This window comes from Camelina sativa, chromosome 7, assembly GCF_000633955.1.
Source record: "Camelina sativa cultivar DH55 chromosome 7, Cs, whole genome shotgun sequence".
Classification (NCBI taxonomy): Eukaryota; Viridiplantae; Streptophyta; class Magnoliopsida; order Brassicales; family Brassicaceae; genus Camelina; species Camelina sativa.
The window spans coordinates 28042276-28068400 of record NC_025691.1 but is presented as its reverse complement, the minus strand read 5'-3'; the positions used below and the strand labels follow the sequence as shown (position 1 = coordinate 28068400).

At 35.5% G+C, this 26125-nt stretch overlaps 5 protein-coding genes and 1 pseudogene across 8 annotated transcripts; 5 read left to right on the top strand and 1 right to left on the bottom strand.

The window, feature by feature from the left end:
• On the top strand, positions 128-4445 carry LOC104702989 (B3 domain-containing protein REM12-like). Of its 2 annotated transcripts, XM_019227942.1 has the most exons (9): positions 128-436; positions 547-704; positions 861-979; positions 1282-1689; positions 1784-2113; positions 2205-2642; positions 2737-3165; positions 3259-3503; positions 4341-4445. In XM_019227942.1, the coding sequence occupies exons 2-9, from the start codon at positions 623-625 to the stop codon at positions 4408-4410; spliced, it is 2121 nt and encodes a 706-aa protein (XP_019083487.1). In that variant the 5' UTR covers positions 128-436; positions 547-622; the 3' UTR covers positions 4411-4445. The 2 variants fall into 2 exon arrangements, with proteins under 2 accessions (XP_019083487.1, XP_010417224.1); XM_010418922.2 differs by lacking the exon at positions 4341-4445 and having other exon boundaries at positions 3259-3583.
• On the bottom strand, positions 4426-5131 carry LOC104705020 (B3 domain-containing protein At2g24670-like). Its single transcript, XM_019227164.1, has 2 exons — positions 4571-5131; positions 4426-4446 (listed from the first exon to the last, which is right to left on the bottom strand). Exons 1-2 carry the CDS (start codon positions 5129-5131, stop codon positions 4426-4428), a joined length of 582 nt encoding a protein of 193 aa, XP_019082709.1.
• LOC104702986 lies at positions 6409-10571 on the top strand (annotated as a pseudogene).
• Positions 10913-14325, top strand: LOC104702987 (B3 domain-containing protein REM13-like). Of its 3 annotated transcripts, none has more exons than XM_010418921.2 (7): positions 10934-11458; positions 11541-11793; positions 11887-11982; positions 12068-12201; positions 12708-13208; positions 13288-13617; positions 13791-14325. In XM_010418921.2, exons 1-7 carry the CDS (start codon positions 11393-11395, stop codon positions 14124-14126), a joined length of 1716 nt encoding a protein of 571 aa, XP_010417223.1. In that variant the 5' UTR covers positions 10934-11392; the 3' UTR covers positions 14127-14325. The 3 variants fall into 3 exon arrangements, with proteins under 3 accessions (XP_019083485.1, XP_010417223.1, XP_019083486.1); XM_019227941.1 differs by having other exon boundaries at positions 10939-11458; positions 13288-13700; positions 13791-14043; XM_019227940.1 differs by lacking the exon at positions 11887-11982 and having other exon boundaries at positions 10913-11458; positions 12050-12201.
• On the top strand, positions 14771-17273 carry LOC104702985 (B3 domain-containing protein REM14-like). The gene is made up of 7 exons (XM_010418919.2): positions 14771-14945; positions 15065-15347; positions 15457-15554; positions 15640-15952; positions 16050-16171; positions 16265-16738; positions 16825-17273. The coding sequence occupies exons 1-7, from the start codon at positions 14892-14894 to the stop codon at positions 17080-17082; spliced, it is 1602 nt and encodes a 533-aa protein (XP_010417221.1). The 5' UTR covers positions 14771-14891; the 3' UTR covers positions 17083-17273.
• Positions 18242-22354, top strand: LOC104702984 (ubiquitin carboxyl-terminal hydrolase 19-like). The gene is made up of 11 exons (XM_010418918.2): positions 18242-18649; positions 18989-19196; positions 19295-19383; positions 19490-19575; positions 19660-19822; positions 19910-20033; positions 20482-20639; positions 20750-20834; positions 20935-21147; positions 21281-21342; positions 21434-22354. Exons 1-11 carry the CDS (start codon positions 18399-18401, stop codon positions 21987-21989), a joined length of 1995 nt encoding a protein of 664 aa, XP_010417220.1. The 5' UTR covers positions 18242-18398; the 3' UTR covers positions 21990-22354.

Below are 26125 nucleotides of genomic sequence, written 5' to 3'. Positions count from 1 at the left end.
ATTAAAAATTGTTATTTAAAATACATTAATTTATAATTTAGTCTCGTGGGTGAAAACCTAGTACATTTAATTAATTAGTAATCAGAATTATTGTTCGATCAAATTCAACTGTTCATATACGCGCCGAGTTTTCGAATAAATTGTATATGGCCTAATACTAAAACTCGGTCTCTGAGAAGAAGATGACCAAAGTTGTGTTTTTTCTTATTCCTCCTCTGCCCTGAAAAAAAAAAGAAAAGAAAAGGAAGAGTATTTTTCACCTGAGACAACAATTTCTAGGGTTTCTGTTTCTGGGTCTCCGAAGCTTCGAGAAGAAAGAAGAGGAGACGCAAAGTGTAAAAGTGGGTTTGAGAGTTGGTGTTAAATTTGTCAGATTTCGGACCTTGTTACTATGAGAATCGAGATTTACCCTGCTCCAGACAGCAACACAAGACCGGTGAGTTTGTTTCTGTTTCGTATTGACGATATAAACTGCAAAGTTGAAGTTTTTATGTGAGAGGAAACTTGTGATTGGGAAAGCAATTTAAAGGGTTTTGTCTGATTCAGGTTTTTCGGAAATGAGTGGACTTTAGCGCCGTTGGAGAAAGATTTTGTCTTGTGTGTATCTTTGTATTACTCCTAGATGTTTAGCGCTGGTAACATTTTGAGGAAGAAGCATCGGCGTATGAGAACAGATGAAGGCGATGATGATCAGGACAACACGGGTAACACATGTTCTGTTCTATCTCTGTCTTGAGTGTATCTATACATATTACTTAGTTTGGTGAGGTTGTTTTAACAACAGTTTGAGATAAAAGTTTGGATTTTTGAGAACAACCATTAAAGGGTTTAACAAGTTTGATTTTTCTTTACTGATGCAGAACATGTGAGAAATAAGAAATGGAAGAACAGTTTTGAAACAGAAGTTGATTCTTCTTCATCAGACCACTCTTGTTTTGTTGCCCTTGTCACAGCTTCGAATCTACACAATGATACTCTGGTGCTTATACTTTATGTTGTTTTTTGCATACTGTGGTTTAATCAATGAAACTGCTGTTACTAAAGTTGGGCACTTTGGTTCAAACTTTAACTTCAATGTGGTTTCTCAAATTTATTTTTAAGTTTGGTTCACTTTGGTGTGTATACTGAAGTAAAAACCAAACTTCATTTCGAGTCTTTTTGTTCTGGTTTGATTTCATTTGCTATTGGAATAAGGAGGCTGAAGAAAGTGTTGTCTCACATTTGCTATACTATTGTTCAGATGGTTAGTCATGAAACTAAAGCAAAGTTTTTTGTTTGCAGTATCTTCCACAAGATTTAACAAGCTCAGTTGGTCGTCAAAGAAATTGCAGTGAGATTGTTGTAACAGATGAAAAGGAAAGATCATGGCCATTGGATCTGAGGTTCAACAAATCATCTGAAACTTTCTACATAACCCGAGGTTGGAGAAGTTTCTGTGATGAAAACGGTAAAAAAGCAGGAGGCGTCTTTGTTTTCAAACTAGTTGGAAACTGGGAAACTCCAGTTCTCAGTTTCTGTTCCACTGAATCTATCAACGATGGAACCCAAGGAGACAAGAACAACAAAGAAAACTGTATGCAGCTGGAGAGAAAGCAGAAGCGTATGAGATGTAGAGTTTCAACTTTACCAAGCCAAAACCGGTTTGTGACATTAACACTTACACATAACAGCCTCAAAAAATGTAGACAGGTGAGTTCATTGATCAAGTCTTGTTTCAGAGGGTAAGTTAAGTTCTATCTCTTACACTCTTTTTAACTGTGTTACCCGTTCAATTTTGTTTTAGTATCTTCCATCGTCATTCTTAAGAAAAAATGGCTTGGACAAACCTGGGATGATAACTCTATTGGGCAAAGCTGGTATGAAGTGGCTGGCAAGTCTTAAACGGGAAGCTAATGGAAGTATGGTTTTGGGAAAGGGCTGGAACGATTTCGTTAAAGCAAACGGCTTAACGAGCGGCAAATCTTTCACACTTGAGGTGATATCGGAGAAGGGAACTCCTATGCTCAGTTTGTTCAGTACACAGTCCACAAGTGAAAGAAGCCAGCAAAGAGCAAGCATGAACCGATTTGTGACTTTAACACTTACACATACCAACCTCATAAAAAGTAGACAGGTGAGTTCATCAATCAACTCTTGTTTCAGAACGTATGGTAAGTTTTATCTCTTGCACTCTTATTAACTGTGTTATCCGTTCAATGTTAAAGTATCTTCCATTGTCATTCACAAAAGCAAATGGCTTGGACAAACCTGGTCTTATAACTCTGGTTGGCGAAGATGGTGCAAAGTGGGAGGCAAATCTTTTAAGGGGAAAAACAGGAATAATGTGTCTCGGAAAGGGCTGGAAACATTTCAGTAGAGCAAACAGCATAAAGTGTGGCGAGTCTTTCACATTAAAGGCAATTTTGGAGAACGGAACTCCTATGCTAAGTTTGTGCAGTACACAGTCCACAAGTGATAGAAGCCAGCAAGGAGAATGTTCAAAAGGCAGCGAGAAAGAGTCCATTTTAGCAGGACATAGCAGTGGAAAAGAGACCAGGAAAGCAAAAGACAAAATAGAAGGTAGGAGAGACTCATTACCAGCAAGCATGAACCGATTCGTGACTTTAACACTTAGACATGACAACCTCATAACAGGTCGACGGGTGAGTTCATCAATCAACTCTTATTTTAGAAGGTATGCTAAGTTTTATCTCTTGCACTTTTATTAACTGTGTTATCCGTTCAATTATGTTTCAGTATCTTCCATTTTCATTCACAAGAGAGAATGGCTTGGACAAACCTGGGAAGATAAATTTGATTGGCAAAGATGGTACAAAGTGGGAGGCCAATATTGGACGGGGAAAAACAGGAGTGATGTGTATCGGAAAAGGCTGGAAAAATTTTGCTATAGCAAACGGCTTAAAAAGCGGCGAATCATTCACGTTGGAGGTAATTTTGGAGAATGGAACTCCTATGCTCAGTTTGTTCAGTACAGAGGCCACAAGTGGTAGAAGCCAGCAAGGAGAGCGTTGCAAAGATAGCGAGAAAGGGTCGATTTCTGCTGAACCTACCAGAGGAAACAAAGCCACTAGCAACAGAGAGGAGAGGACAGACTCGTCTTCGGCAATCCGAAATCGATTTGTGACATTAACACTCACACCAGAAGATGTCAGAGACTGTAAGCTAGTAAGTTCATCAGATAAGTCTTGTTTCGAAGATGTGTTAGTTTATGTCTTGATTCCAATTAGTAACGAATTGTATTATTCAAATATTTTGAAGATTATTCCAAGTCAGTTCATGAAGGCTAATGGCATCAACAAGCTCGGGAGGATAACTATCTTGGGTCAACACAGAATGAAGTGCTTTGCATATCTACTCTCAAAAGATGGATTTGTGGCTCTGGGATCTGGTTGGAAGGGCTTTTGTGAGGCTAATGGCGTTAAGATAGGAGATTCATTCACTTTGGAATGTATTTGTGAACAAGACACAACTCATGTGTTTAAGTTCAGTTCCAACTCCGTAGAGTAAAGATATTAAAATGTTAAAACTAAAAGCATGTAAAGTCGACAAGCCTTGCTTTAAACTAAACCTTTGTTTGTTAAGTTATAAATATATATATGCCTAATAACATAAGAGAAAAACTTGGTATTTTGGTTTTTATACATAGAGTTAGTGTTTCTAATGACACCTAACTTTAAACTGAAATAAGGTCAACAGAGTGGATTTTATGCAGGCAATGGGTGTTATGTATTACATATATTATGTTATGTGTGAACTTTGAATCTATAAAGCCAGTATGGCATATACTTATTGTTGCCTTATGTCACAAGAATAGAGAAACGTCTAGATTTATTTGTCCGGATTGGTAAGCTTTTAGATTATTGATTTGAGGATTTGATTTATATAAAAAATAAAAAAAATCAGTGTATGGAGTTTTTGTGTTGGTTTTATTATGAAAAGTCATAATGCTAATGTTAGAGCGTGTTTTCTTTCTTATTAAATCAGTTGTAATAAAATCAATTTTCTCGTTTACTAAAACACTACTGTATTCTGTATCGTAGTAGTAGAATTGCGAAACATTAACAAAAACACATAATTAAAAGAAAAAACAAAAACGTAAGAAGAACCCAAAAATCCATTAAACATCCACATTATAAAAAAAACTAATAACCAAAACCTACTAAAAAAAACCTAAAAATCAATCATCAAATCCAAAAAAAAACACATTTAAAAATTCCATTAACAATAAATTAATTTTAAAAAAACCTAAAAACTCCCTTAGAGAAGAAATAACCCAAGCTTCCTTGTCAGGCAAGTCATCATTATGTGTTCACTAACCTTAAGAAGCCTTATCGTCCCAGAATCACTCGGCGGAGAAAGGAACGAGAACGAAATAGAGTTGGTCTTCGGAGCGGAAAGACCAGAGGCTGATATGATCTTCACTCTCTAGACTAAAATCTTTAACCACTTGATTCCAATTTGTAACCAAATTGTATACAGGACAGTCCCCCATCATCCATAATTTCAATCTCATGAAATATTCCTTAATTTCATTTCGATAAGTAGCCAAGAGTATCGCGTTTACTCCTACTTTAGGAAGCTTATTGGCATCAGTTTCAATGATAAGTTCTTCCGCGTGGTTCAAGAAATCCAACTCCACAATGTTGCTGATAGGTATCGAGAGACGATTTTTCTTTGCATCCACATCGCTTGCTGTCAATGCTTTATCTATAATCTTCTTTGAATTGTCTTCCTCGTCTCCATCGTTCTTTTCTCTCATCAACCTGATAAGCCACTCTGGCGTCGGGTTTCTTACCTTGGGAAACTTATAAGGTTTTGTACTGCCTTCTGCCTTCTTAGATTGTCGTTCTAATATGAGAGAAAACATAGAAGGAGGGAGATTATGTAAGTTTCTAGTGTCATTAAGGTCTTCTTCTTTATGCGTAAGCTCCATGACGGTAGAAGAACCAGTAGCAATCGTCGTCGAACTCGAGCTTTCGTTTCTTCGAAAAGACATTCTCCACTCCGCATGATTAAGCATACATAACCGAAGTCTCTGATACTCTTCCCTCGTTGGCTTTGAGCTTTTCATAATCAGTAATGTTTCTGCAGCCTCTACATCTTTAGACACCTCTTCTTCTTCGATCGGCATAGCTTTTTTTNTTTTTTTTTTTTTTTTTTTTTTTGGCAATAGAAAGAAATAATTAAGTTATGTGTTTGGAGTTGTTTTCGAAGTACGGACTCGTCGTCGTCTTTCCTCTGTTAGGATTTATATTAGTTATCTTGTTTATTTACTTCTAATATGTGTTTACTTAACTGATTAGGATTAGGATTTGGGAGCCATATTATCACGAATAATTTTATATTTAAAAAAACTCTGCGTAATCCCTTATAGGACACAGCTAACTTTTTTTTGTAGACTATATAATTTTTATAAATTGATTACAAAATAGGTTATAGATTAAATATAGTTTGGTTACAAAAAAAAGATTATAGATTAATTGGTCATCTTTAATATTTCATGTATTGTTATAATATATATACTTTTAAGCATAAAAATATACTATTAGGCGTAAAAAGAAATAAAATATTGGCAATTTATCACACTTAATCGTGATTTCGAGATTTTATTGTGCAGTTGAAAATGAAATTTTACCTAAGCATGAGTCATATTAAAAAACTTTCACCAAACATGTTCAAAAATTAAAATAAAAACAAACAACAAACATAATCATTTCTCATACATAAAATTACAAAATTAACAATATAAAACTTACAAAAAGTGTTTTTTCAAACTATCATATTTAGCATATGATTTTATTTCATAATGTTTTATCCAGAAATTTTTTTTAAAACAATCATATAAATTATATTTTATTCTAAATTTATAATATAAATAAAAGGAATTTCAACAGTGCTCTAGCACATGTCCTAATCTAACATATATATAATATGGAGATATAGAGATTACTTGTCGTCGTCCGTCTTCTATTAGAATTTATATTAGTGTTCGGTTGTTGTCAAATTTATCTTGTTTTTAAAAAAAAAGATATATAACTATATATAGTGTTTAGTTAATCGATTAGGATTTGAATGCCATATTATTTACGAACTATTTTTTATTTTTAATAAACGCCACCTAATATTCTGGAAATTGTCTAGCAATCAGACTATTTTTTTTGTTTTGCTTTATACATATTGACCAAAATCAAAATACCAAACCGAACATAATTGAAAAAAAAATCAAAAATCGATGACCAAAAACGAAATACCGTACCGAATACCGATTATGGTCATCATATCATAATAGATTGGACCTGTAAAGAATTCAATAGGCCCATTTCTAATATACTCTGGCCCAATCGATCTGTTGAGAGGTCGAGAAGCTTCGACGATTTCGCCGGGAAAACGAAAAACGAAGCCAGACAGAGAGAGAGAGAGTGAGAGAGAGTGAGAGGGTCAATGGAGATTCCGATTCTCCCACACAAATTCATCATAAACAGAACAAACTAATTTTTGGCTTTTGCCCCAAAATAAAAAAAAGTTGTTAAATACTTCCAACAGAAAAAAAAAAAAAATTATTTTCAAGGGTTTTGTTTCTTTCTTCCCTTGAAGTGAGCTTCTTCAACAATGGCGACGACATCAAGGGTTCATCATCCGCAATTCTTCCATACACTTGTTCCTGGCTTTCACACTCACTTCGTAAACTATCTCTTCAGTTCTTCTTCATCTCTCTTTCTCTACGATTTTCATTTCTTCTGTTTAAATCATATTGTTTGGATTGTGTTGTCGTAGACGATTCCTGAGGACTTCTTCTCAAAGTATGTTGAAAGAGGAAGCGTCGCGGAGGTGAAATCAGACGTTTCGGATAGAACATGGCAAGTGAAGATGTCTGGTCGGAGATTTACTGACGGCTGGGAAGAGTTTACGGTGGCTAATTATTTTCGAATCGGAGATGTTGTCCTTGTTAGATATGTTGGGGATAGTGTGTTTCATGTTTCTGATTTAGGACCTAATCACTCGGAGATGCAAAACAATGATGAGGGTAAACTTAGTCTTTGTTCTGTGTTTTTTGGAGGTTTGTGTTTGTTAGTAAAGAAATAAACTGTTAATTTGCTAAATCAGGTAAATATTTGTTGAAAAGGCGTTTGCATCAAGTAGAGTTTTCATCAAACAAAGGAGATGTTGATGTTGATGATGAAGGTAACTTCACTTTCTCTTTTGTATGCTGTTAGATTGTATGAGTCCAAGTAACACTGAAACAGTATTTTGAGGGTTTAACATGTGGGATGTTTTTGATAAAAGAGCTTCCTAGAGAGAAGAGAGCGAGGACAAACAGTGAAGAAGCAAAAGCAGTTTCTTCTTCTTCTTCTTCTTCATCAGCCGACGACAACTCGTGTTTTGTGGCACTTGTCACGGCTTTTTGAATCTAAGGACAGATAAACTGGTATGCATTGACCTCACTATCATACTAATTGTTTTTTTTTTTTTGCATATTTAACTGTATGTAGTCTACTTTGGCTTTAGGAGAAAACTGTTGAAGCAAAATCAGAAGTTAACATCAATTTTGTCTTTGTTAAATTTTGGTAAAACATCTAAGGTAACTGTATGTGTTTCTTTTAGTTTCAAGTTGGATATAGTCCATCTTTGTCTAGTTTCTAGTGGTACAAATGTCGCCGCAATTTTGTTTTGGTTCTGTTTGGGCTGATTTGGTTTTATTTCGATTGGTTCGAGTTGCTCTAACTGCATAGTACTACTATTTTCATGCGATATAGAATCATATAACTAAAGAAAATGTCTATTCACGTTTGCTACATGATTGTTAAGTTGCTTTATCATGAACCTAAACAAAGAGTCATGAGGAAATTCTGAAAATGCCTGTGATATACATATCGGCCCCTAAGTAAAATTAATCCAAGTCTTGTGTTATTTTGGTGCTTGCAGTATCTTCCACTACATTTCACAAGATCAAATAGTCTTACGAGAAAATTCCGCGAGAAAATTCCGTGAGATTGTTCTAACAGATGGGAAGGAAAGATCATGGGCATTGGATCTGGGGTTCGACGAATCATCTGATACTTTCTACATAAGCCGAGGTTGGAGAAGTTTCTGTGATGAAAATGGTCAAAAAGCTGGAGGATTCTTTATGTTTCAACTAGTGGGAAACGGGGAAACGCCTGTGCTCAGTTTATATCCTACAGAATCCATTAGCGATAGAAGGCAAAGAGATTGTTCGGAAGCTAGCAAGAGAGAATCTGTTGCCACAAAACTTAGTAGTGTGGAAGAGAACATAGCAGGGGAGGGCAGTAAAGACGAGTCCAGCTCACCGGAGTCATTGATGGATATAGAAAAAAATAAGTATATTCTGAAACCAAGAGGTTCACCATATTCATCATATTCGCCATGTCATAAGCGATTCATAAAATTTACACTTCCACCGTATTATGACAAAATTGGAAAACTGGTAAGTTTATCAAAAACAACTCTTGATTCTGCCCTTTATTAGTTTTGACGCATGTTTATTCAGCTTCTGTCATATATATATACAGAGTCTTGCAGCACCCTTCGTGAGGGAGAATGGCATCAATAAGCCTGGGGAGATATTTCTTTTGGATAAAGATGGTAGAAGATGGTTGACAAATCTTCTACTGGACTGTAGAGGAACAATGGCTTTGGGAAAGGGTTGGAAAGATTTTGTTAAAGCAAACGGCTTAGAGTCGGGTTTCACACTCAAGTTGATATGGGAAGAAACAATTCCTGTGCTTAGTTTGTGCTGTGCAGAATCTAACAATGACAGAGAGCTAGAAGAATTTTTAAAAGCTATTGAGAAACAGTCTCGTTTCATAGATACTAGCAACAGAGACAAGATCAAGACCAATGAGAGTAAGGAGAAGAGCAGGTCGTGGGAGAAAAAGAAGAGTCATCTGAAATGGAGAGATTCAACTCCATCAAGCCGAAAGCAATTTGTGACATTAACAATTACACCTTACAGTGTCGAAAGGAGTATATTGGTAAGTTTATCAATCGACTCTTGTTTCAGTGGTTTTTTAGTTTATTGTCCTTTAATTGGTTTTGACAAACTTTTTTTCTTAACTGAGATCTTCAACAGCGTCTCTCAATGAAATTCACGAGGATGAATGATATCAAGCCTGGGATCGTTACTTTGTTGGGAAAAAACGGTATAAAGCACCAGACGAATTTGTTATTAGACAAGACAAGTGGAAGGTTGGCTTTTGGAAAAGGCTGGAAAGATTTTGTTAAAGATAATGGCTTAAAGACAGGTGACACCTTCACGCTCAAGTTGCTTTGGGAAGAGCAAACTCCTGTGTTCAGCTTGTGTCCTGCAGAATGTAGCATTGGCAGAGAAGCAGGAGGAGCAGCAACAAACCAGAAAAAGTCTCTTCCCATCGAACCTAAGACCTGTAAAAAAATCAGCAAAGACAAGAACATCAAAGATGATAACGGCAAAGAGGAGAGGAGGTCAGTGGATAGAGAGAGGAATCAATCGAGCCAAAAACAATATGTGACATTAACAATTACACCTTCTGGTGTCAAAAACTGTAGACTGGTAAGTTTATCAAACAATTCTTGTTTCGCAGATAACTTTTTCTTGCTTCAATTCTTACTTGTTTTATTCTCCTTTCAAATCATTGTCCAGGTTCTTTCAGCGCAATTTGCGAGGGATAATAATATTAACAAGCCTGGAACGATATATCTGTTGGATACAGATGGTACAAAGTGGCTGACAAAGCTTCAGCGAGACAGCATAGGTAAAATGAGTTTGGGAGAAGGCTGGAAAGAGTTTGCTAAAGCAAATGACTTCAAGCAAGGCGACTCCTTTACGATGGAATTAATATGGGAAGACACAACTCCCATGCTCAGTCTGTTACGCAAAGAGTTTAGCAGTTCAAAATCTAACAAGGAAGAGTCGATTTTCTCAGAACCTAAAAACAGAGATTCATCCCCAACAATCGAAAACAGACTCGTGACATTAGCACTCACACCTGAAGATGTTAAGGCCAGTAAACTGGTAACTTCATCAAACTATTCTTGTTTCAGATTTGAGTTGGTTTTTATCTTGAACTATAATTGGTAATGAGAGATGTGTTTGTTCAAATCTTCTGCAGATTCTTCCAAGTCAATTCATGAAGGCTAATGGTATCAACAGACTTGGGAAGATAACTCTTTTGACTGAAAACGGAATGGAATGGTCAGGATATCTGTTGACAAGAGATGGAACTGTCGCTTTAGGCTGTGGTTGGAAAGGCTTTTGTGAGGCTAATGGCGTGCAGGTAGGAGAGCCTTTTACTTTGGAGTTCATCAATAAACAATATACAACTCCGGTACTTAAGTTCTCTTCTCCGTAGACTAAACACAAAAGAAAAATTAATTAGGAAAAGATAACTTATACGTTTGTTGTTTGGCTTTAGGTGAAAAGAATAGGATTGTGAGAAACGTTTAGATTTGTCCATTAGTTCCTTAAATTCTTAGGCTGTATATATTACTTACTAAGACATCATCCGTATTGTTCTTATGTCGAAATTGTATCCGGATGATTGGCCAGCTCTAGATTATTATTAAATTTTAGGATTTAAAGTACCAGTTTTATGGACTTTGTGTTGACACCCTAGATCTAGAGACCAAATTTGAGTTTTATTATGAAAATGTCTCGAGTCTTTTGCTCTATAGTTGCTGCTTCATCTCTTTGTAGCAATTGATTATATAGTACAAAAGTACAAACTCCATTGCTTTTTTTCTAACATCTAGCTCTCCATTGCTTATTTATTGGGAAAAATGTCAAAACAAATATTCAACAGTGAAAAAAATGCCAGAAAAGCTTTTAACTTTGTCAGGTAATTTTTATTGAATTTCCATTTATAATGGTTAATTTTTGTTGATTTTCTATTTTAATTGGTAACTTTTGTTGATTTTGCCAAATATATCACGTCGTTAAGTTGACTAACATAATTAAATTAACCTAATTTAATTTTCCATTGGATTCTCTCTCATAAATAAACTGGTTTTAATGTAAATTTAACATAATTTAAATTGTCATTTGATTCTCTCTTATTTTTAATCTAAAACGCCGTCGTTTGTTTTTCAGTCTTAACTTCTAATCACAACGACGTTGTTCAATAGATTAACATATCTCAACGAAAAGTTAACTTTGTTAATTTGTTAAGTTGAACAAGTTAGTCAACTTATCGTGACTTATTTGGCAAAGTCAACAACATTTAACAATTACAATTATGTAAAGACAAACATGCCTATGCCTTTTCACTTTAATTACAAATTTGTGCCACTGTCGAAACCTCGTTAGAAAAAGGAAAGGTTCGTGAGTTAAGAAAACTTCTAGGCCTCTAGGGTTTTATTTTTTCTCTGCTCTTGAAGAAGTTGCTTCTTCAATTCAACAATGGCGAAATCAAGAATTTACCCGCAGTTCTTCCACACACTTGCTTCTGGCTTTCACAAACAACTCGTATGTTATCTCTTCTCTTTGGACCAAGCTAGTTCAGAGATTTCGTTGTTCTGTTTTGGTCAATTTCTTTGTGTTGTTGCAGACGATTCCTGAAGACTTCTTCTCAAAGTATATTGAAGGAAGAAGAAGCGTCGCGGAGATAAAATCGGATATTTCTGACAAAACCTGGAAGGTGAAGATGTCTGCTCGGAGTCTTACTGGTGGAAGCTGGAAAGAGTTTGCGTTGGCTCATGATCTTCAGATCGGTGATGTCGTTGTTGTTAGATATGTAGGTGATATGGTGTTCCATGTTTCGGATTTAGGACCTAATTACTCGGAGATTCAAGACTATAAGGGTAAACTAAGTCTTGTTCTGAATTCTGATTCTGTGTTTGGAGATTAGTGTTTCAAAGATGTGTTAGTAAGAGAACAACTGTTTACTAAATTAGGTAAAGATTTGTTGAAAAAGCGTTTGCATCCAATAACACAAGTAGACTTTTCATCAAACCATGGAGATGTTCTTGATGATGATGAGGATAGCATAGGTAAATTTTTACTTCTTCTGTACTCTATTGTGTTACTGTAAATGTATCCATGGTTTTCAATATGTAGGATGTTTCTCTGATACAGAGATTCCCAGGAAGAAGAAAGCGAAGAACATTCAAGAAGCGGAAGCAGATGTAGTTTCTTCATCTTCATCTTCATCAGACAACTCATGTTTTGTGGCTCTTGTCACGGCTTCGAATCTACGCTCAGATACACTGGTAATTTACTTTACTCTTGCATTGACCTTCATATCATACTAATTGGTTTAATTACTCACTAAACAAAGGGCTGTTTCTAGTGTTGGGCATTTAGGTGTGTAGTCTAGTTTTGTTTGGAAGCAAAATCAAAATTTTAACTTCAGTTTTTGTTTTGGTTCAGTTTGATAAAACGTCTTAGGTTAATAACCGTATGTATTTTAGCTTCAAGTTGGATTTGGTTCATCTTTGTTTACTTTGGTGTGGGAGAAACCTTGCTGAAGTAAAAATCTGAATTTCGTTTCGATTCTGCTTAGTTTGATTTGTTCTAGTTGCCTATTACTCCTACTTCCATGTATATAGAGTCATGAAATTAAAGAAACTGTTTGTTCACAATTGCTATATATTATTGGTATGTTGGTTAGCCAAGAAACTAAAAAAAAGAGTCATGAAGAAATTCTGAAAGTTGACTATGATATACAAAGTAAGTAAATTAATCCGAGTCTTGTGTATTAATCTGTTGCTTGCAGTATCTTCCACTACACTTCACAAGAAAATGCCGCGAGATTGTTTTAACAGACGGAGGGGAAAGATCATGGCTATTAGATCTGAGGTTCAACGAATCGTCATATATAAGCCGAGGTTGGAGAAATTTCTGCGATGAAAACGGTCAAAAAGCAGGAGGTTTCTTTATGTTTCAACTAGTGAGAAACGAGGAAACACCTGTGCTCAGTTTCTCCCCTACAGAGTCCACTAGTGATAGAAGGCCTACAGAGTCCACTAGTGATAGAAGGCAAAGAGACTGTTCAGAAGCTAGCAAGAGAGAATCTGTTGCTACAAAACATAGCAGTAAGGAAGAGAACATAGCAGGGGAAGGTAGTGAAGACGAGTGCAGCTCACCGGAGTCATTGACAGAAAAAAAGAAGGATGCTTCAGAACGGAAATTTTCATCATATTCATCATACTCGTCGCGTCATAAGCGATTCATAACATTTACACTTCCACCGGATTATATCAGACTTGAAAAACTGGTAAGTTTATGAAAAAACAAGTCTTGATTCTGCCCTTGTTTGTTTTGACGCATGTTTTATTCCTTCGAAATATTTACAGTGTCTTCCAAAGCCATTCTTGAGGGAAAATGACATCAAGCCTGGGGAGATGTATCTATTGGGTAAAGATGGTAAAAAGTGGCTGACTAAACTAATACTAGACAACAAAGGAACAATGAAAATGAGAAAGGGTTGGAAAGATTTTGTTAAAGAGAACAACTTAAAGTCAAGCTTCACGCTCAAGTTGATATGGGAAGACACAACTCCGGTGCTTAGTTTGTCTGATGCAGAACCTACGAGTGACAGGGAGAAAGAAGATTCTTCTCCATCGAGCCAAAAACAATTTGTGACATTAACAATTACATCTTCTGGTATCAAAAAGTGTAGACTGGTAAGTTTATCTTTGCTTTTAACTCTTACTTGTTTTATATCACATTAACACTCACACATGAAGATGTCAAAGCCTGTAAACTGGTAACTTCATTAAACTATTCTTGTTTCAGATTTAAGTTAGTTTCTTTCTTGAGTTATAATTGATAATGTGTTTGTTCAAATCTTCTGCAGCAACTTCCAAGTCAATTCATGAAGGCTAATGGTATAAACAGACTTGGGAAGGTAAGTCTTTTGAGTGACAACGGAATGGAATGGTCAGGATATCTGTTGTCAAGAGATGGAACTGTCTCCTTGGGTTGTGGTTGGGAAGGATATTGTGAGGCTAATGGCGTCAAGTTAGGACAATCTTTTACTTTGGAGTTCAGTTATGTAGAAGATACAACTCCGGTACTTAAGTTTTGTTCTCAGACGCTAAATACAAAAATGATCAATTACGAATGTAATAAAAATACATTTAAAGGCATGTATGTACAACCAAATAAAAAAATTTGGTTAATTGAGTTCTAAAATAGGTTAATAACTTTTGTTGCTGAGAATATAAGAAATTTTGAGAATAATAATGAATGGTAGGGGCTGCGCGAACGCAAACCCCCCCTGCCACAAATAATGACGCAGGCTCTTCCTCATGGGAAGACCTTAGGCTAAGCACCCCGACGTTATGTGCAATGTCGTCACTAGCCTAGGCCACTCGTCTTCATGATCACGAGTTGACCCCGTCCAGGTAAGTAATTTGAACGAAGCATATACTTCTTTATTTATAGTCCACTGGCCACAGTCATTATTTTGGATTCAAGCGATGTGGGACTATTTTTGAAAACACATCGTGTCGTTTTAAGCTCCTGGTTTCCAACAACGTGCTGGTTTCTCACAACCCCAATTAATGTCTGGTTTTGATTACCTATATAGAATTCTAGCACAATCAGCGTTGATGATGTTACATAACTTGTATGAAAATAAATATCAACAGTTTAAAAACACACACAAAGCAAAAAAAAATCAACATCAAATTTAGAAAATTCTTCCAGAACCGAACCGGACTGTTTAACCAAAATCGGTTCTAATAAGAACCTAACTTTTGTATATGGGATATAAAAGATGATAAAAAAGGTTCACAATAAATGTCCATATTAAAGACATCTACCTAAAAAAAATATGTCATCGAAGTGTCTTCTTGAGTGAATGCTGTCAGAGTTCCAGGAACACTAAAATAATAGACAGTAGGAACTGTTTACAATTCTTTCCTCCAAGAAACTGTGCCGTAGACTTTGGGAGATGGCAAATAAACATTTCTTCAAGCCTCTTCTTCCCGGATTTCACAGCCACTTGGTACTCTCTCTCTCTCTCCGTCTCTAATTCTCTATACCATTTTTTCTATCTTGTGTCTGTCTCTCTGAGAAGCTAATTGAGAAAGATGAGTCTGGTTTTGTATTTGCATGTTGGTTCAGACAATTCCAGTAGCCTTCTTCGTGAAGTATATAAAAGGAAGAGATGAGCAGAAGAAGACGGCAAAGCTAAGATCAGACGCGTCCAAGATAATCTGGAATGTGAAGTTAGATGGCCAAAGACTCACTGATGGTTGGAAAGAGTTCGCTCTTGCACATGATCTTCGAATCGGCGACATTGTCATTTTCAGACAAGAGAGAGACTTGGCTTTCCATGTGACACTATTGGGACCTAGTTGTTGTGAAATTCAACATGGTTCTTGTTTAGAAGAGGAGAGCAACCTCGGTGAGTTGTGTTCTGTTCTCTCTGTAACTCTGACTCTGTGTTCATATGGATCTGTTGGTATAGAGAACCAGTTTGACTATTTAACACTTAGATTCTCTTCTTTTTCCAGAGAAGAAGAAGGAGAAGAAAAGTCCAAATGAGGAAAATGAACAAGACTCTTGTTTTGTGGTTAACGTCGCGCCTTCGAGTCTACGTTATGACTTATTGGTATTGTTCTCGATCTTCATCGGAACTCCAAAAGGAAACTCTCATTCTAGGGTCTGAATGAATTTATTGTAATGTTTTTCTTCAGCTTTTTCCAAAGGCTTTTGTGAGGGAAAATGGTGTAGTCACTGGATCTGGAGAGATTGTTCTGATGAATGAAAAGGGCAGATCATGGACTTTAAAAATGAAACAAAAGCCATCATGCGGAACGATTTATATCAGAGGAGGTTGGATCAATTTTTGTCATGCCAATGGACTTAAAAGTGGAGATACCGTCACTTTCAAAATGATCCAAAGAAGAGGAACTCGTGTTCTACGTTTGTTACCTAAAGAGCAAAAAGAAGAAGCTAATGATGTGTCTCTTTCCACAGAACCGGAGAGCGATGAAGATAGCAACATCAGTGAGTTGTGTTCTGTCTGATCTCTATCTTTAACCATGACACTTGACATTCAAGAAATGTGCACATATTTGCTTAGTTTCATTCCTTTCTTTTTCAGGGAAGATTCAAAGGCAGAGGAAAATGAAGAAGAGTCCAAGAAGAGACACAGAGTCCTCTTCACTAGATAACTCTTGTTTTGTGGCTAGTATTGCGCCTTCGTCGCTACGTTATGACACAATGGTATATTTTACTCTCTCTATTTGAACCAAAATAAAAACTCTTGGACTCTGAATTAGATAACGTTCACGTTGTATATTGTTATGATTTTTTCAGTATCTTCCAAAGAAGTTTATGAGGGAAAATGGAATATATACAAAACGTGGAGAGATGATTCTGATGAACCAAAAGGGCAGATCATGGACTCTAGATTTGAGACGAAAGAACTGGTGCGGAACTTTTTTCATCAAACGTGGATGGAAAAGTTTCTGTCGTGCCAATGGCCTTAGTGCTGGAAGTATAGTAACTTTCAAACTGATCAAAAAAAGAGGAACTCTCACTCTACGTTTGATCCCAAATGAGGGGGAAGAAGAAGAAGAAGAGAGCTCAGAAGCTAACAAAGGAGAGTCTCTTTCGAGAGATCAGGAAAGCGATGAAGAGAGTAGCCATGACGAGAAAAACTCACAGGAATGCTCAAGAAGAAATGAAAAGAAGCGTAGATTATTGAGATGGACAGCTTCATCTTCACCATCGAAAAACCGATTTGTGACATTAACTCTTACACCTTACAACGTCTCAGCTTCTGTACTGGTTAGTTTCATCACTCCAAAGAAGCATTGTCTTTTGTATACTGTCTATCAAATATAAATCTTTTGTGTTGAATCTGTGTTTTGCAGCGTCTTCCAAGACCCTTCACAAGGATGAATGACATCGATAAAAAAACTAAAATGACTCTGTTGGATAAACAAGGTAAGAAGTGGTCCACGAAACTGCATCTGGAGGACGACAAAAGTAAAAGATTAAGAATGGTAGGAGGCTGGAAAGGATTCCTCCAAGCTAACTGTGTGAAGGCGAACGAATCGATCATGTTGGAGCTGATTTGGGAAGAAGACACAATTTGTGTTCTCAAGTTCCGCTCCAAGGTGAACCTATAAACCAAATGAAACTTTATATGAGTTTAATGTTTAAATGAATCAATGTTTGACTCTCTTTTCTTTGGTTAGATTTAAAAATGTGGTAAGCATGACTCTTCCGGTCTAATTGTTCTACATTGTAGTGTATGACTCTCTTCCCCCTAACAATGCTGTATGATCCGAGTAAGTTCGAACTTTTACTTTTATTATCACTAGCGTCCATGTTCTCTTATTATATCATCCACTATCTCTTGAATTTCCTCAACCACATCAAGTTAACTCAGAGGATCAAAATACTCTTTTTATTTTTTTGTCAAAAAACAATCAAAATACTCTATTTTCACATTTACGGGAAGAAAATTAGACTTTTGGAGTGAAATAGAGTATTTTGATTAATTAGTGAAAATTCAAAAAGAAAGGGAAAAAAAACTCAAAATCTTCATTCTTAATATTCTTTTACATATTAATAACATATTAGATATTCGGGAAAAAAGAAAATGAAGATACAGTCTTAGGTCGACTCTAAAAACAGCAAAAAAAAAAAAAGTTAACATATACATATGTAGATTTCTAATATGTTTTCACATATGTCTTTTAGGAGAAAGTGTCAAATATTTTTTGTCTTTATAGATTTACTATTAATCCTCAATGTTTCCCTTTTTATATAAACCTATGGTTTCCATTACTTTTAGAATATTTTGAACGAAGACTTTGAGATTTNTTTTTTTTTTTTTTTTTTTTTTTTTTTTTTTTTTTTTTTTGTGAGATCCTAGTTATTGCATTAGGTATACAGATGAATGGAGAAAAAAAGTAAAATCATATAGATTTCCATTCCATTTCTCGAAATTTTTTGTTATACTTTTATCAAAAAGAAAATTTTAATTGTATATATTATAGCTCTTCTATTTATTTTTGCTTTTATTATTCATAACTCATTTTCTTATATAGATATATAATTTATTTTTATTTAGAAAAAGACATGTTATGTCTAATTATCATTAAAATTTAACTTTCTTATAATGTAAATAAATCTACAAAAAAAATCTTAGTTGGCCTGTAATAACTGAAAATTGACAAAATTAGAGAAAAGAAAAAAGACAAAATTAAAAAAAAAAAAAAAAAAAAAAGGAAATAAGTGTCCAAACTCCAAAGGTAAAATTGAGCTAAAGGCCCATTCTCAATTCTTTAAGGCACTAAACAAAAACACAGAGCAAAAGAAAAGAAAAAAAAACAGAGGAGATTCTCTTGGCATCTCCGAATCGAATCTGAGAAACAAAGAAGAAGAAGAAGACGAAGATCGATGTTCGAGAGAAGGAGGAGACACGATTTGGAATTAGATGCATGAAGTTGTATTACCTGTGGATCTGAAATTCTTCACGCAGCTTGTATTGACGCTCTTCTTTCTCTCAATCGGTCTTCTCTACTTTGTCAAAAAAACAGCTGCAAAGTACTTCGAGGTCGGTGGTGGCTCCGGTGGTTTCGATAGCGACCACCGCAGAGATTTCATGGTTCCCGATACGCCTGAATGCTCTGTATGTGGGAAGGAAACTACCAAGAAGTGCTCTCGTTGCAAATCTGTTCGATACTGGTATGTTGTTAAGATTCAAAGTTGCTCCCTTTTTTTTAGGGTTTGGATTTATATGTAGATGGAGATTGATAAAGGAACAATCTTGCTTGTGAAAGCTTCGGTTTTTATGAATTTAGTTGCCATCTGTTCTTTGTTATTAGCTCCTATTTGATTTAGACGTACCTGGAGAAAGAATAGAGACAATTTTGCCTGTGAAAGTTTCGATTCTTAGCTCTTGCATCCATATTTAGCTTCCAATGTGTCTTTACAGAACAATCTTGCTTTTGAAAGTTTGGAATTTTAGGGTTTCTAGTGCTTTCTTTTTTTTTATTTGGAATTTGTTTTCTTCTTTGGCACTAGCTCTGCGGATTGCCAAAAGTCAGATTGGAGCTCAGGACATAAATTAAAATGTAAGCTGTTTCGGAGTACTGACTCATCATCGGTGGGAAGAGATGATGATCACGATTTCAAAGCTTCTCTCTTTGGGAATATGTCTGCTTCTAAGAAGAGTAAGCTTGCATTGGTTTCTCAACTGAGCAAAAGCAAGGCTACCGTCAAGCCTACAGATGTAATTGTCTTCTTTAACTCATCTGATGTTTTTGGCACTCTCTTGATAGTTTGTAGTTGTGCAGAGTCTGATTCTTTTTTGTATTCATTCTTCTGTAGGTTCTTTTCCCATACGAAAGTTTTGTTAATTATTTTAACTGGGACAGACCAATAATGGCTCCTTGTGGGCTCACTAACTGTGGAAACAGGTTTTTTTTCTCATCTGGATTCTAGTGTAGCTTTAATGCACCCATTGAATGGGTTCAATTCTTTTTAAATGATTTTCTTTTTCCTTTAATGTCAATCCTCTTTCAGTTGTTTCGCCAATGTGGTTCTACAATGCCTTTCGTGGACTCGTCCTCTTGTTGCATACCTTCTGGAGAGAGGCCACAAGAGAGAATGTAAATTGTTTATCAGAGGAATATTAATGCTTTACGTCTCTTCCATTGGATTTTCTGTAATTTTTTCTGTCTTTTGTTTAACAGGTAGGCGAAATGATTGGTGCTTCTTCTGTGAATTTGAAACTCATCTTGATAGAGCAAACTATAGCCGGTATCCTTTTTCACCAACGAACATTATTTCGCGGTTGCCTAATATTGGTGGAAATCTTGGGTATGGGAGACAGGAGGATGCTCATGAGTTGATGAGGTCAGCAGTTGTTCCTCGTTCGTGTAAGCCTATTGTGGAGTTTCTGTCAATCTGTCAGTTAATGCTTTGAAAACTTATGTGATTTAGGTTTGCAATTGACATGATGCAATCTGTTTGCCTCGACGAATTTGGTGGAGAAAAAGTGGTGCCTCCTCGCGCTCAAGAAACAACACTTATTCAATATATATTTGGTGGCCTCCTTAAGTCACAGGTACAGTATTTGCAAATTCTTAATTGATACAAGAATGATGGAAAGTGTGTCCAGAATATATAGAGATATGTATGTTAGCTTTAGGTTTTGAAACGTAGAGTCATTAGGTGATAAGTTTGACACAGGCTAATCTTTCTATCAACCTACTCTTAAGAGGTTTATAATGAAGTGAGTGGAAGACTGATTTCCATATCCTAGGTCTGCGTGTAATGATGATCTCAGTTTCAATTCTTTGTCAAGTGTGATGGCACTCACCCTTGAACTCCTTGAACTATTTTTGTCCCAGCTTGTTGATTTCATTGAAGATGTTTGAAACTTACGTCAGTTGCTTTAGTTTCACTTTCATATCTATGTTTCATATTTGAAACTTGGTTCTGTTGCTCTAAATTATTGTCCTCTATCTTTTTGGAACTTTCCCCCTCATTTGCTGCCATTCGTTATTTTGCAGGTCAAGTGTACTGCTTGCAGTAATGTTTCTGACCAATATGAAAATATGATGGACTTAACCGTTGAGATCCACGGGGATGCTGTATCACTGGAGGAATGTCTTGATCAGTTCACAGCTAAAGAGTGGCTTCAGGGAGATAATCAATACAAATGTGATAGGTATTTAATATTACTTCTGAAACCTTAATTTTTCCTGAATCAGAGACATGGCTGATATGCTCATCCTGTGAATGGAGTGTGTTTCTCAAATTAGATTATCTCTTTTCCAGATGCAATGACTATGTGAAGGCATGCAAGCGCCTTTCAATTAGTTGTGCTCCAAATATTCTCACAATTGCCTTGAAAAGATTCCAGGTTTGTGCTCTATTGTCCTCCTTTTTGCTTTTAGTTAGCCTCGTCGCTTTTTCTTATTCTTCTGCCATCGATTATCTAAGAAATCTGAAAATATGTGCAGGGTGGGAGGTTTGGTAAACTGAACAAAAGAATTAGTTTTCCAGAGACGTTTGATCTTGGCCCTTACATGAGCAGTGGAGGAAAAGGATCAGATGTATACAAACTCTATGCAGTGATTGTGCATTTAGATATGTTGAATGCCTCGTTTTTCGGCCATTACATATGCTACATTAAGGACTTTCGTGGAAACTGGTACAGAATAGACGATTCTAAGGTAAACAATCATCTTTTATACTCTCTTGTTGTTATGTTTCACTATTACAAATATTGACCTAAACTAGGATGCAATTGTGTAAGAAAACTAGAATATTCAGAAATCTTCTAATCCCGTCTGAAAATACTCACAGGTGGAAAGCGTTGAACTGGAAGATGTCCTTTCTCAGCGAGCATACATGCTCCTCTACAGCAGGTAGAGAGCCTTTTACCGAGTTTGTGAATTTTCTAGAACTGTATTAAGAGAAATAACGTTTAACACAATATGATATCTGATATTGGTGCAGGGTTCAGCCCAGACCAGCAAGTCTTAGATCCGAAGAAGTTCAAGATGAAAAGAAAACTGAATCATTAAACACAGAATCTAGCCAAGAGGGCTCTGTTGAAAGTTCCGAGTTGGGGGCAAATGACACTAATGTGTCCTCGCTGTGTAACGGCATCATCTCACATTCAGAAGACCCTGAATCCGAAAAAGAATCATCTTTGTCGTCAATGTCAGCATCCGTACCAGTGTCTGAAGAAGAAAGAAAGGAAATTGACGCAAGGGTTGATACAGTAGATTCTGAATCAAACCCTTCTATGGACATGGAACATGATTCCGGAACAGATCATCAAGAAGAAGTAGCAAATGGGAAAGAAGATCCAGTGGTTGAAAATCTGGCTGTTGATTCTTCTTGTTCGGACGTTACTACTCCATCTCCATCTGCTACTACAGAGTTCATACCTCAGGAGAAAGAACATTCAGACACCGAGTCCAAACCCCTGGAAAAAGAACAGTCAGACACTGAGTCCAAACCCCTGGAGAAAGAACATTCAGACACTGAGATGATCGATGCTCAATGAAATCCAAAAGGACGGTGGAATCACAAACATTTTTCATGGCTCTTGATAGTTCGAAAAAGGGAGCTTCTAACTTAACAATAGTGCTGTTAAAGATTGCTTTAGACGCTGCAACTCCAGGTGCCTGAAGGATATATAGAAATTGTTGGATCCTGGAGACTTCCATATTTAGAAGAAATTTAGGGTTCTTACTGGTTGAACTATAGAGCTTACAAAGCCAGATATTCGTTCTTTATTAGTCGTATGAGATAGAAACTTCAGGATCCGTTAAGTTATTCTTTCGATTTATATTTCTCTGTTTTGATATATTTTCCCAATGAACCCAAAACTCTCATAACATGAAAAGATTAATGAAGGTACCTTCTCTCGATGGCTCTGCCCATATGCATGAAATCAAATAGACTAATAGACCTTATTTGTAAACCCCTTACACACAGGTTCCAATAGGATGATGAGAATACAAATTATATCAAGTCATACAAGAATATTCTTGAACACAAGAAACAATAATATAAAGCAAGCATAAATAAACGTTGATACAACACATCACGTTTCTTCCCATTTGTGAAATAGTAGACTGATGAGTTAATTTCCCAGTCTTGATTTTATTATGTGCCTTGTGGCCTTCCTAGACATACTCAACCTTTAAGTCCCTTGAACCACTTGCGTGGTCCATAGTCACCATCGTCTGCACAATTCATCGAACAAGCGTACAGAATTGAACCTGAAGCAGCAGTACCCTTGAGAAAGAAAGGGAACATGCAACGTTTTCAACAAACCATGCAAAAAGGTCTAGACATACCCTTGTTGGCAACTAGATCACCTTTGCAGTATATGTTCCCTGGCTTGAAGTAATACATATCTCCAAGTACACACTTGATATGAAGAGTGACCGCACAATCGTCACAACCATAAAACCATACACTTGGATCTGTCTTTTTCTCACATATATCACACCACAATTGACCCTTGGAGACTCCAAGTTGGAGTTAATCCCAGCACCATGATGATGCAAATTAGATATAACATGATCGTCACATCTGTGTTTCAATTTTCTTGGTAAAGTTGCACACTCCATTCCTAAAGCGAAGCGAACTCCGCATTCAGTACAGCTTAAGCCCCATGCCTACAAAGGTCTCCTTCACATTACGGTCACCAACAATGGACCTATTCGTTTGCATGTTGCCAGCGACCAAAACCAGCGACAGCGATAGAAATTGTTCGTTTGCCTGTCGCTGGTTCAACGACCAGTCGCAGCGACTGTCGCCAGTGATCATCGACCGTAATTTTCAGTTGCTAAAATTTTTAGCGATCAGTCGCTGAAAATAGTCGCTGGATCCAGCAACAGTTAAATGAACAACATAGCGACAAAAATAAAATAAAAATAATAAAAATTGATAAATTAAATATGATCAAAATTAAAGTTATTTAAATAAAAACATAATTACATATAGTTATTAAAATTAAAATAAATCTAACTAAATAAAATAACAAATTAATTTGAATATATTTAAATAAAATTCTAAAAAAATCAGTTATAAACAAATTATATTTAACAATATTAAAATGAATAAATTAAAAATAAAATTCAAATTAATTATTTAAAAATATGTAAATATGTTTTTAGTTTATTTTCATGGGTATATGTAATTTATATTTTTAAATAAAAATATACATTATCAAAAATTAAATTTTGTTAATTTTAAAAATATATATATAGTAATTAGTCGCAGCGACAAACAAATGAACAACTCGCTCGAATCTGTCGCTGGATCCAGTGAAGAAGACCTTTGTAGGCATGAGGCTTAAGTTGTACTGAATGTGTGGCTCTTCGGTTGATAAATATTAAGCGGTGGTGGAATAATCGAACAATGCAAATCTATGCTGATATTACACATGGAACAATGGTAGATCTCATCACCAAGGTAGTCTCTGCAAAAATGGCATATAACATAATTATAGTCAAACGTCTCAGCCCACACTTTCTTGAGAGGATGTCTTGAGTGACAGGGGTGGTTGATGATGTCTGGAAAGTCGATGCGCACCGAACTCGAAGATTGAACAGGAATAAACGTTACCGCATCCATCGCATTGATGTGGTGTATACTCAGGTTCTCCTGTGATGTACTCCATGTCTACGTATTCCAAGGGATGATTGCAAGGAAACTTCACCTTACCATTTGGTTGGTCCATATTGAGTTTGGGGTCGGCTTTATTTTTGTTGTTATTTATTCCCTTGATCTCTTCATCAAAAGGTTTTACAGTACAAAGATTGAATGTGAAATCAAGGACATCATTTATACTACAATCCCTATATAATCAACATGGATAGAAGATATACAACGTCACGTTTACGTTAACTAATAATACCATAACAGACATAATTACTTCAAAACGGATCTCTTCTTTTTATGTTTGTTTCATCGAAGGCAAAACTTTGTGACGATTTTTTTGTTTTTTCTCTCTAATTGAATTCAAGAGCAGTCTTATAGTGTGGATTTTGGAGTATTCATGTTTCTTTTATTATTATGTCGGCAAGGGTTTATGAAGTGAAAAACAACGTGATATGGCACATAGGGGTGTCAATTGGGCTGGCTCGACCCGGTCCGGCCCGAAATCCGCATATATTTGAGCCCTTTTCGGTCCGCCCCAAAATATTTTCCGAGCCTATATTTCAAAGCCCAACCCGGCTCTAACAGGACTACAAGACTTTTCGGGCTTTTCCGGACTTATCTTACGGATCAAAAATTCAAACTTATAAGTTAGTTTATAACATGTCTTAAAAAGCAATGTTTAAAGGTGCAATATAAAATAAATCAATCAAAAATTAAATAATGCATCTATATTCACTAAAACCAACTTAATCTAAAATACTAAAAAATAAAAACCAAATAAATTTTTATACTTAAAACAAATAAAAATATATAATTCATATAAGATCTCATAAATAAAGATTTTAAAAATATTAAGTAAGGTTATTAAGTAAATATGAAAACTAAGATTAGAGTTTTAAAATTTATTTACAATCATATTTTGCAATCAAAAAAAATATTAACAAAAAAGTACAATTATATTTGTATAAAAGCTTTTCGGGCCGGTCCGAGCCTGATCGGGATAAGCATTAAAAACTCTAAAGTCCGAACAGAATGAGTCCATAAGGCCCAATTTTTCTGGACAAATATATAAGTCTGACCCTAGTATTTTTCAATAGCAGGCCGAGCCAGATTAGCCTGCGGGCTTTGGGCCTAATTGATATGTCTAGTGGAACATAGTTTTTATATTGGTTTAGAAATCTTAGCTATATTAATTTAAATGTTTTTATTGACTATTGATTTAAATTGAGATGTCAACACCAACTTCAATGTCCAACTTCAATGTTAAGGCTGATGTATCACACAAGGAAAGCAACACCTCATGTTTTATTGTATTGATGATAGATCTATGTGAAAATTGAATGAGTCTTTTAAGTTAGACATAATTTTATTATTACATATTTTAAAAAAATTAGATCAGAAAAAATCTAAATCATGAGATTTTATGGGATTTAGAAAATTTGGAATTTTGATAGATTTTAGGGAAGTTGATATGATTTATGGTAAAATTCTTTCAAAACCTACCTAAAATCATGAGATTTAGATTTCTGTATTTTAACTAAACAAATCCTCTCAAATCTTCCAGAATTCCTAAAAATTATTAAAATCCAAATCTACAAAATGTTTTGAATAACATTGGATTTTAAAGTAGATTTTTAAATCATCAGTATCAGTTCAATAACAGTAGATTTTAAAGTAAAATTTTAAATTATAAGTTCAATAACAATGAATTTTAATGGATTTTTTAAAATCGATGATCGAATAACATAGAATTTGTAAATTTTACACAAATAACTTAAAATGTCAAGTTGAATACACATTTTCAGATAACAAATATTATTTCTTTCGTAACATTTCCATTTTTCATATATGCTTGTTTATGTTTCCAGTAAACTTCGGAAGTTATTATAATCAACTTATCTATGAATAAAATTAAACAAGGTTAATAGTGCAAGTTTTTATTTTCTTCAAATTTTTTTTGTTCTTTTCTTCCCCACACCTTCCATCCATGTGATTCGGGGCTTTTGCCCATTTGATGAACAGTTT